This window comes from Arachis ipaensis, chromosome B01 (assembly GCF_000816755.2).
Source record: "Arachis ipaensis cultivar K30076 chromosome B01, Araip1.1, whole genome shotgun sequence".
NCBI lineage: Eukaryota > Viridiplantae > Streptophyta > Magnoliopsida > Fabales > Fabaceae > Arachis > Arachis ipaensis.
In genome coordinates, this window is record NC_029785.2 from 3,574,797 (window position 1) to 3,586,158 (window position 11,362).

Here is an 11,362-nt window from a genome sequence, read left to right on the forward strand (position 1 = left end):
TATGCACTAATAATAATAATAATAATAATAATAATAATAATAATATAACATTTCATTATAATATCTAAATTAAATTACTACACTAAATAAATCAATATTAATTTTTTTATCAGTAATAACATAATTCTAACTACTAAAAAAAACAACAATAATAATAATATTGTGTATAATTTGTGATTCGAAGAATTGATGAGATCCATCAGAAGTCAAAAAAGGAAATTCATATTTCTAAATTTATCTATTGATATAGCGGAGAGATTACTAAACTGTGTACCTATATTTGGTGGCCTCTGGCCTGTACCTATATAATCACAATCACGTAAATAATTATTTTATAGTCAATTAGATGTATTACCATTTTAGTTTAAAATTACACTAGTCAAATATCTTAATAAATGTCAAAAATTTCCAATTATGATAAACTAATTGAATGTATCATACGTTTTAATTATAATGTATTTGGCAGGTACTCTGAAGTGTTAAAATTTTCTAACTATATGATCAGTTAATTGAATCTCCTCGCTTTAATTATAATGGCACTATTCAAGGATTCCTACAATGCCTCAAAATTACTAGTCAAGAATTTCTACAATGTGCAAAATTTTTCAATTGTCAGTTGTGGATGTAATTTCTCTGCAACTACAAAAATCAATAAAAAATTTTTATCAGTTTGATTCAATATAAGACCGGTTAAAGATTAGAATGGATGAGAACCAATTAGAACCGGTAAAATCCAATCTAACCGAATCATTTGAGAAGAATTTTTAAAATTAATAAAGATATAGTTTAAATTTGGATCCTCTTTAAATCTTTGTATTACATATTTTTCTTGACACCAAATTATATTATTTTTTATTATTTTATATGCTACTTAATAAGTATATAATAAAATTGTACAATAATTTTTTTAAATATTACAATAACATAATCCTAACTACTAAAAAAAACAATAATAATAATAATATTGTGTATAATTTGTAATTCGAAGAATTGAAGAGATCCATCAGAAGTTAAAAAAAAATCATATTTCTAAATTTATCTATTGATATAGCGGAGAGATTACTAAATTGTGTACCTATATTTGGTGGCCTGTACCTATATAATCACAATCAACGTAAATAATTATTTTATAGTCAATTATATGTATTACCATTTTAGTTAAAAATTACACTAGTCAAATATCTTAATAAATGTCAAAATTTTCCAATTACGATAAACTAATTGAATGTATCACGCGTTTTAATTATAATGTATTTGGCAGGTACTCTGAAGTGTCGAAATTTTTTAACTATATGATCAATTAATTGAATCTCCCCGCTTTAATTATAATGACACTAATTAAGGATTCATACAATGTGTCAAAATTACTAATTAAGGATTCCTCAATGATAAAAAAATTTCATCAGTTCGATTCAATCTAAGACCGGTTAAAGATTAGAATTGATGAGAACCAATTAGAACCGGTTAGAGGTGTTCATGGATCGGATCCCATACGCATATCCGCGGTGTTTAGGCTTATGACAAGTTGCAACCTAGTAATGCTATGTAGAATCATGAAGTGTCATGAACATAGATTAGTGATGGTAATGGGTCATGTTGTCCTTGTAGCAGACACCAACCAAGGAGAAGAATAAGTTGTTGATCTGGATGTCAGATTATGATTTAATGGAACAGCTCTTATGGGTTATTTATCAGAAATATTTTGTTCCGATTAGTGGGGTGTTAGGATGCTGAGTGCGAGGTTCTAACTTGTGAACAGTGTGCTCTCTTCTCACGAATCTGTACCCTATGTGAAGGGAGTAATAACATTATAAACTTGAGGATGTGATTACAAGCTGCCTTGAATGGACCTGATGTATTTGTGGTGGGGTTGAGCTTAGATTCTTGTTATCCGATAAATGATGATTAAGATAAAATTAACCCCCCCTTTTTTTTTAATTTCTTTTTCTTAGAAACGAAACACATTTTCCTCCATAACCCTTCTCTACCCTCCAACCAAACATATCTTGGGAGTAGGTTATCTACGTGGCCAGAAATTTTATGCATATAGATACATGTGTTATTCCTTTGTATGTACCCTATCAGCTTCTGCACAACCAATATCATAGTTGGTATTTTAATCATATCTGCTGAAGGGAGGGAGTATCATGATATCGGTTTTTGGTGCAGGATGCGATGGGTTCGAAAATGGTTCAATTGCAGATGTTTTAAAAACAATAGTGAAAAAGGATGGATACAGAAGGCTCATGCGAGGATGGATTCCAAGGATGCTGTTCCATGCTCCTGCAGCCGCAATCTGCTGGTCAACGTACGAGGCTGGGAAGTCCTTTTTCCAAGAATTAAATCAGAGTAAGGACAGCAGCATCATATGAACAAATGGAGTTAGAATACCCCTTGTTCTGTATTTACATTGTGGTTAGTTTATTTGTCAACATCATTAGTAAAGAGCTTCTTCAATCAGGGGCATGGCCTAGCTTTTCATGTCCTGTGGAACCCTGAAGGATTACATAATTATGAGGCAGGCGTTAGCTTAAGTTAGGGGGTACATTCTTTAGTATTGTACACCCTGCCAATTTTGATAAACTATTCTTATAATTATATTTTTTATTATTTTTGTTTAGTTCATTGTAATATTTATACCTTTTACCACAAGGTTATTCCTTGAATACATCCCCTATCCCACGCTTATAGCAAATCCATAGTTTAAGGATTCATGATAATGCATTTGTTTCTTTACCTTTGTATTATTAACATTTGACTAGAAGGATTGTCATATATTCTGGAACTTTAAGAGATTCACTTTTATGGCAACTACTGTGTTAGTATATTTATCGGGCACTTTAATTTGTTGCTTTGTTATTGAAATCAGGTAGGGTAGGGTTTGTCATGTGTGATTCTTTCGTGTTTGTGGGATTCTCATGACAGAGTTAAGTTTTGAATTTTCCATATAGTTATATTTGGTTTTGGCTAGTCATCCTTTTCCTGAAATTCTCCCTACCCTTTCATTTGTCACTTCACTTTTTAGTATTTTTTTAGATCTTAAAGTACTGATTAAGAATATATCAAAGTCTAAAATATCTGACAAAGGAATTGAAGAGAGTATTTTTTACCAGAATTCTAATTCAAATTGACAGTAATTATAACGTTATTTTTCTGTAGAATTACTTACATAACTACCCTTCATCAGAAACAGACGTAACATTTCAAAAACAGAAATTTAATTTATAAAGAATATCACATTATACAACACTCTCTAAATGCATGATGCACAACATAACACTTCATAGCAAAGCATAAATATTTCCATGAAAAATCCTTATGTCCATTTTTCGAGTGCATCACCAACATTTAGTGATCACAGTATACTGAAGAGAATTGTTGCTATGGTGATCTCCACAATCAGGATCTTTGCTTTCTTCAAGTATAATCAACTAATCAAGATGGATTAGCAGTTCTCAGGAACTTACAACCTGACCAACAATTACGGTAATATCATCAAGCTTCCCACCTGATACAGTGATATAATAGTGTGGTTAGCCACAAATAATAGTGTGGTTAGCCACAAATTCGGAGAAAAATAGTCATTATAAAATTGCTAAGATTAGTCTCTAGGTAAAGATATGAATAGTAGCTTTCATGATGTCATAAATTCAAACCTCCATGCGCCTTGCAATACACAACTGTAAGAAGGAACGGATTTTCAGACGTGGAAATTTCACAACATTATCGTGTTGATTCTCATCATTGATCAAGAAGGCGGAGCCAAGTATAGACCCATAGAAAGTCAAAAACATCTAATCAATGGTGAAAATCAACACGATAAGGTCATGGGAAATCTTCACATGAGCATACCCTCATTTTATGGTGTGTTTTGCCTTACCTGTAAGCTTCATTCCAAGAATCTTCTTCCATAGCGGCGCATCATAACCCTGGCATATCGGTAGAGAAACATTAAAAAAAAATATGAAAAGGGAGAGCCAAAGTTTGTGAAACTCTTAACTAAACTTTCTCTGATTCAAAAAGTTGTCAATTTTGACAAAGTAGCACATCAAAAAATTAATATACTTGGACAATCCGAGTATATTAATTTTTCAATACACTACTTTGTCGAAATTGACCATCATTTCAAAACGGAAGCGTAACTTTTTCTTTACCTTAGACCTGGCCTCCAATGAATAGGGAGAATCAAAATTTGAATCCGTGGCATGAATTCTTGCCAAGTTAGCTAATGCCTTTGCTAGCAACAAAATGAAGAAGAGACTCGTGTGTAATATTCCTTAACCTCAAGGGAGGACAATGTCGTTCACTCAAGAACAAATGCATGTACCTTGAGAACAGAATAATTATAACTTAAAAACAATATTCATTGTCATAATTACCTCCATATCTTCAACAAAATTAGAAGCATTAGCCAGCAATTCACGTGGGAACAACGAAGGATCCACATCCTCTTCTGCCCAACTGTGGCACAGAACGAGAAGAAGATAATGTTAACACAGCTCAATTTTAACATATGATGCAATCTTACTCCAGTTAAGTTAATTAATCAAAACCAGTTTCAAAGTTTTATATTGTGTTTTTGTTCAATGATTGAAGTTTTACACTAGGAAAGAGCTAGATACAGAGAGAGAGAGAGAGAGAGAGAGAGAGAGAGAGTAGCATACCCAGAAACACCATCAGCAATAGCAAGAACTCCCCCATTATAGTTGCTGACAAGCAAAGCATCTTCCCCACCTCTATCAACCTTAAGAAAAAGAACAGGACTTCAGAAAGTGGGAGGGACATGAGAAATGATAGAATAAATTCCATCTAATGCCACCATCTTATGTTGGTTTTCTTCCCTCTAATTTGGGAGGAATAGGATTCAATGCAAAATGCTAATTTCTTTCCCCCCAACAAAATTAGTATATTCCATTGCTATATCAAAAAAATAGAATGAAAAATTACTCCATTTTAATAACAAAAATATCAAAACAATGGAACAGAACAATTATATGATTATATCACTCTACTCCATTCCATTCCCTTGCTTTCCTCTCCATCTTATTCCATTCCGGGATTTCAACTGAAAACTCTTCTTCCAGGTATCTTTAACCCTACAGGTCAAGAATTAATCTGTTATGGGACTCAGTTCTATTTAAGGATTTGTCGCTGGCCAATGGGTTGCTGTATACACAAGACGAGATTCAAACTCCTGACATTTGTTTAAGCGAACTAGTGAGCTAACCACTAGACTAACCCAACTTAGTTGAAAAACAATTTAATTTATTAATGATGACAAATATGAGTTTGGTTGGGTTAAAAGCCCAATTTGTGTTTGATTGTTGTATAGTTGTGCAGGCCCAAAAGTCATTGGTGCAGCCCAAACAATGGAACCACAAGGCTAAAAAATCAGCAAGCCGAATAAGAAGAACATATGTACAAAGAGTTCTTAACAAAGACCAAACCCACAAGCCTCAAACACAAACTCCATCAGCTGCAATGTTAAACGCTTCGGGTAAAGCTTAGGAAGGAAAATGGAGTTCACTTCTCAATCCATCATCGAAGAAAAAAGAGGAAAAAGTCAAATCACATTGGAGCCATGAATCAAATCTAGGGCAGATCAAGCATAATTAGAAAAAAAAGTTAAAAGTTTTCCATAAACATACAAATCAATTACTTGCTTAATCTTCCTTCCCTCTGTGCATACATTTCGAATAACAAGAAGAAAAAGGATTAATTATTCAGGACATGAGAAATGATAGAATAAATTCCATCTAATGCCACCATCTTATGTTGGTTTTCTTCCCTCTAATTTGGGAGGAATAGGATTCAATGCAAAATGCTAATTTCTTTCCCCCAACAAAATTAGTATATTCCATTGCTATATCAAAAAAATAGAATGAAAAATTACTCCATTTTAATAACAAAAACATCAAAACAATGGAACAGAACAATTATATGATTATATCACTCTACTCCATTCCATTCCCTTGCTTTCCTCTCCATCTTATTCCATTCTATTAGCTTCCACTAATTACCAATCCAAACATAAATATGACATGGGTTTATCAGAATTTAGCACTCTTAGTACCTTGTCTGGATGAGGAAGGAGGCAAGACCCAACAGAAAATGAAACCTCTGACCTATCAACATAAGCAAACATGAAACAAACAAAGAAACCCAAGTTTAAGAAAGGCCCAACAAGTCTAAAACCATGAAAGAGAATCAGATAAGATATAGTTTGGTGAGTAGCTGACCGAATTGCAGGGTTTAGCTCAGAAGAAGAAGAAGAACAAGGAAGCAACAGTCTTTTCTTCTTTTTGGCAGTTTCATCAATACCACCAGATATAGAAGAATGAAGGAGTGGTTGAGAGTGAGGAATGATTGCAGCCCTCAATATGGGAATTGCCATTGCTTCCTTCTTCCTCTCCTTCACACACTGCCACTGCCATGAATTGTGAAAATGAACGTTTATCGCTTACAATAAAAGAAACAAAATTACAAAGTATGATATAAATATTAAAGGTTGTATAATTCTCACAACAAGCACCAGTGGTCTAGTGGTAGAATAGTACCCTGCCACGGTACAGACCCGGGTTCGATTCCCGGCTGGTGCAGAGCTGTGAAGAGGCTTGCGCTCACTGTGATGGATTGGGTCTATCACCAGCATCTGTTTACTCGGATGAAAAGGAACGCATCTGAGCTCTAATATATCATTTTTTTTTTTTGTTAACCAACATTGTCTACGCCAATAGAATTTGTTGGTTTAATAATAGATTCATGTATTAGAGTGTTGGTATGAGAATCATTTTCCATGATTCATCACTGATCATGAAGAGTAACAAAGCTAAGAATATCATCATCAATACTCAATTTCACAACAATTATGTTAAGGAATATTACTTTATATTTTTATATTTGTTTAATAAATTTAACTATAAGGTTGTTTAGAAAAATAAATTATAGATAGATTTAATGTGTACAATTATTTTTTGGGATCCTTGGTTAAACATAGATAAATCATAATTTAAAAAAAAAAAAGTTAAAACGTAAAATTTAAAAGGGTCTAAAGTAGAAATAAATAAAATTTTATCACAAAATTTCTCAAGATGGCTACGTACTGTACTTTGGCACTATGTACTATGTAGCTCCGCCCACGGACCAATTATTTTTCTTTAAAATTAATTTATTTTGCTCGATACAAAAATTAGGGCAATTTTATAGTGCCTATAATTATATGTTTAAATTTTCTAAACCCGAGTGTTAACTGTTAAGAGATGAGAGTATGAGACCCACTCTTTTATAAAAATTGAAACATGCTAATTTTGTAGGCACTATAGAACATACCCAAAAATTATTACTAACTAATTTGAATGTCGCTCATCTAATAGAATAGTAACTTTTAAAAGGTTCATTAATTAGGTAAGGGTGGTATTTTCTTTTCGTTTTCTGCCAGGAGAAGTAGTGGTGGTTGACAACGAACTAGTTCGGTTAAATCAAGGAAAAGCAGATTATAATTCTTGAATAACCCAAAATCAAAAGTGCTTCCATGATCCGATTGACATTTGAAAATTTAACAGCTTTGATTATATTAGGAGAGATCAGAGTGCTAGAAGGAATATCCCTGTTGCTCATATTGATATCTTACCTTCAAAGTTCATGCAGATACACCATTCAGGTTAAGGTCATAAAATAATTTAGAAGCATTTCACTTAAGGTGGACCATAATCATATAAAAGTTCATGATATTAACATTTGATATATAATGCACATTTGAAAAGAAGTAAAGGGGCTAGTATCAAATAACTTAATTAAATAGTTTGGTTGCTTATTGCTGGTGTTGTGTTCTTTCAGCCCCAATCACCACAAATTAGGAGTAGCTAGCTCTAAGGCCAATTTGTTACTTCACTATTAGTTTGTAAATAATATACTTACATTAGAACTTGATGGATATTAGAGATGTGAAAGATTAACTTGATGATGAATAATGGTGAATCACGAAAGGGATTCAATACAGCTATATATTGTGCTTTTTATATTACAGTTACATCCACCAATTAATCTACAATAATCTAATTACAGTTGGTGTCAACTGCCAACTATGGTTAACTTAAAAGTGCCACCATGGTTAGTGTCATAGAACTGGACTCTGAGAAGGTCCAATAATTGTGTGATGCAGTGAATCAAGAAGTCCCTGAAGCCGAGAAGGTTCAGATTGCCAATTGCCAATTACCTATGTCCTCTATGTAAGGTTCTCATGGATCTGATCTTTGACAAGTTTAGCAGACAAAATTTAGTGTCTAAGTTTTTGATGGATAACTTCATTATAATGTTTTTTGTGTTCTTAGGAAAACTATGCTGTGTCTCTGAGGGCTTAAAAGTAGTAGAAGTGTTAGTAATCAAGGCAAAGTCTTAGGGTTAATTATGCTTTACCTCAATTACCACACGATGTGCACTTAAGCCATAGAATTGTGTAAATCAACCTTCTGAATTTGCCTAAATGTGTAAATTAATCATGTTCGAATTCTACCATAAATTAACAAAACTAACACATTTTTGTGTCACGGGCATTATCTATGCTTTCGTTTATCCTGACAGATCAATGGAAATTCAGGGGACCTCGAATACTTCTAAGCTCTTTTTTAACCTATTATATTAGGTGTATATAAAAATCAATCATTAAATTAATCACTATTCACTAATATAAAATATATGTTAAAATATAAATATTAAACAACATATATTTTATATATAAATACATCTAGATTGATTTTAATAACTATTTTTAGTGTGTATATCACAATTTTTTTTAACCAATGACAACTATTTTTAGGATTGATATGTACTATCTAGAATTAAACTGATTTTAGAGTTTACCAAAAATCGAACTCTTAACATTTTAAATTTAGAGCTCTAATATCATGTCATGATATCACTCATCCCAAAAACTTCAACTGATTGGAAAAAGATAACATTAATGGCTATATCTCTAATACTTCCCTAAACTTTCATTGTACAACTTTCTCATAATATTTTGGCGTTCATAAACACATACGCAAATATCCGAGACTATCAATCACTTCATTAACATGAAAGTCTTTCTAGATAGATATGCATAAGAATAAGATTAATCTTAAAAAAATTAATTAAGAAAAAATAAGGATTAACGTTGATCAAGTGTTGGGTGACAGTCTCAACCTGCGAAGCTGATCGATCCAGCGGTCCTCGGGAACCCGATCGGCCCAATCGGGAGCCACGCCGCCGAAAGAAACGCCGCGCATGGCCTCCATAACCCGCGTCGCGTTCTCCTCACTCAGCGGCGCGTTTCTTCTATTCTCGTCCTCACTGAACGCCCTCCGTATCTCTTCTCTTCTATTCCTCTCTTCTTCCTCCTCCTCTTCTTCTTCGTATACGACGTCGTTTTGATCCAAAGACGAGATCCCGTTCTCAGCCACACCGTTAATGCCGTTCTCGCCGTCCGATTCGCCACTGCCATCGTCGACGCCGGAGATCGGCTGGTAGTATTCCGCTGCAGCTGCCTCGTCTCCGGAATTCGTATCCGAATCGCTTCCGTGTCCGTTTTCTACGCACCACAGGAAAAAAAAAGGGAAAAAATAATGAAATAAAAAAGAAAATTAAAATGAAATTATGGACATTGTGAAGAGATTTAGTTTTCACCTTGGTTGAAATTATTGATGGTGGCGTTCATTGTTGGGAGCTGAAGAAGAAAGTGGAGGCAAAGATCGAAGAGGGAAGAAACTGTAAAATAAGCGCCCTGAAACTGAAATGATATTTTAATAACAATAAATCAATAATAATCGTAAAAGATGAAAAATGAAATGCACCAGCCGGGAATCGAACCCGGGTCTGTACCGTGGCAGGGTACTATTCTACCACTAGACCACTGGTGCTTCTTGAAAATCCAGATACATGCAACATTTTATTGTTGACATTCATAAATTTTTACATTCTATACCAATTACATGGATTCAATAAAAAGAATATATATAAAGAAGTAAATTACTACCCTGTTTTATTTAACATAATTTTATATCTACTCAAGAATAATTGCTAGGCAACATGTTATAAATTAGTTAGTAATAATTTTTGATATACATACCAAGCAACTAATAGAATGGTTAGGGCCCGTTTAGGAAACTTTAAAAGTAACTTTTTTTAACTTTTGACTTATAAAAAGTAGTAGTATTAATGTCTGGTGCAATTTTCAAAATCAAATTGTAACTTTCTAAGAAACTATTTTGGAGCTTATAGAGAAGTTAAAAAAATGACTTCTCTCATAATACTTCTACTTTTCATCACATTTCTATAAAATAAGTACTTCTAGAATTAAAAATCCAAACACAAAATAACTTATTTATAAGTTACTTTTAACAGAGTCATTTATTGTTTAAATTATTTTATCAAAAGGAGCTTAATTAAGTTGGTTACCCAAACTGGGCCTAGGTGCCAAAAGGATCACCTAAGACCTCTTCGCAAAATACAAGTGATGAGTGCTGACCACACCAATCTTGAGAATCTCTTGGTAGAAATGGTTCAAGAAAGGTTCAAATGTTTTAAATTAAATCCGAAGCTTCCACACGGCAAGTTTTTCTCATAAAGTGATGGATTGATGGATATAAATTCAAACCATTTTAGTTCCGGAGACGATAAGAACGAGAAAGCATGAGACATGTGTCAGCTTTTGTCACAAATATTATATTAAGTAAATTAAATATCATGATGAACATGTATTATTGGTTCCTTCAACAAATTTGAAATCAATTAACTTTTTTTTTTCATTCATTTTATTTATTTATTTATTTTTTGTATAAACAAAACACTCACTCTAAACATTCTCATCATTCAGTTTCATTCATGGATTTAAAATAACGTACTGTTTGGAGAAGATGCAAAAGATTGAGAGGCCTATTTGAGTGGTAACTAGATGTGATGATTGTAACAGCGTGTGTGTGGGTTCTAAATTATATTTATGATGTAAGGTTTAATTTAGGGTTTATAATAAATAACTTCCAGTATTATAATCTATAGAATAAAAAATACCCTTAATTTTAATTGTGTTAAATACATCTGACTATAAATTATGCATGCTTTCTTTTCATTATAGGTAGAAGATAAATTATAGGTGATGATTCTATGTATGCATCTTTTCTTGGTACGATTTTCACAAACAAAATCCAATAACATATGAATGAAATTTAAAGAGAGATGTTTATGAAAGAAAACAATTAATAAATATAGCTACTTGCATGAGAATTATTAGTAATAATAATGCTACTACTACCTACTGGGTACCTTATATTTTTCAAATCAAATAACGCATGGATAAGAATTGAGAAACTTGCTTATTAATAAATCAAGC

At 32.7% G+C, this 11,362-nt stretch overlaps 3 protein-coding genes and 2 non-coding genes across 5 annotated transcripts in view; 2 read left to right on the forward strand and 3 right to left on the reverse strand.

Moving 5' to 3' along the window:
* Nucleotides 1-11,362, forward strand: part of LOC107645932 (mitoferrin) — a 65,714-nt gene that overhangs the window by 31,375 nt on the left and 22,977 nt on the right. The gene's annotated exons all lie outside the window — the stretch shown is intronic.
* On the reverse strand, nucleotides 3,110-6,427 carry LOC107643676 (probable protein phosphatase 2C 26; the record flags this gene model as incomplete). The annotated part of the gene is given in 7 exon segments (XM_021114257.1): nucleotides 3,110-3,508; nucleotides 3,881-3,929; nucleotides 4,155-4,260; nucleotides 4,345-4,461; nucleotides 4,665-4,744; nucleotides 6,074-6,125; nucleotides 6,240-6,427. Coding segments are annotated over 7 exon segments (645 nt in total), but the record flags the coding sequence as incomplete, so codon positions are not given.
* On the forward strand, nucleotides 6,529-6,599 carry TRNAG-GCC. The gene has a single exon. It is a non-coding gene; the product is annotated as a tRNA-Gly (tRNA).
* On the reverse strand, nucleotides 8,965-9,793 carry LOC107646170. Its single transcript, XM_016350404.2, has 2 exons — nucleotides 9,661-9,793; nucleotides 8,965-9,565 (listed from the first exon to the last, which is right to left on the reverse strand). The coding sequence occupies exons 1-2, from the start codon at nucleotides 9,689-9,691 to the stop codon at nucleotides 9,156-9,158; spliced, it is 441 nt and encodes a 146-aa protein (XP_016205890.1). The 5' UTR covers nucleotides 9,692-9,793; the 3' UTR covers nucleotides 8,965-9,155.
* On the reverse strand, nucleotides 9,823-9,893 carry TRNAG-GCC. The gene has a single exon. It is a non-coding gene; the product is annotated as a tRNA-Gly (tRNA).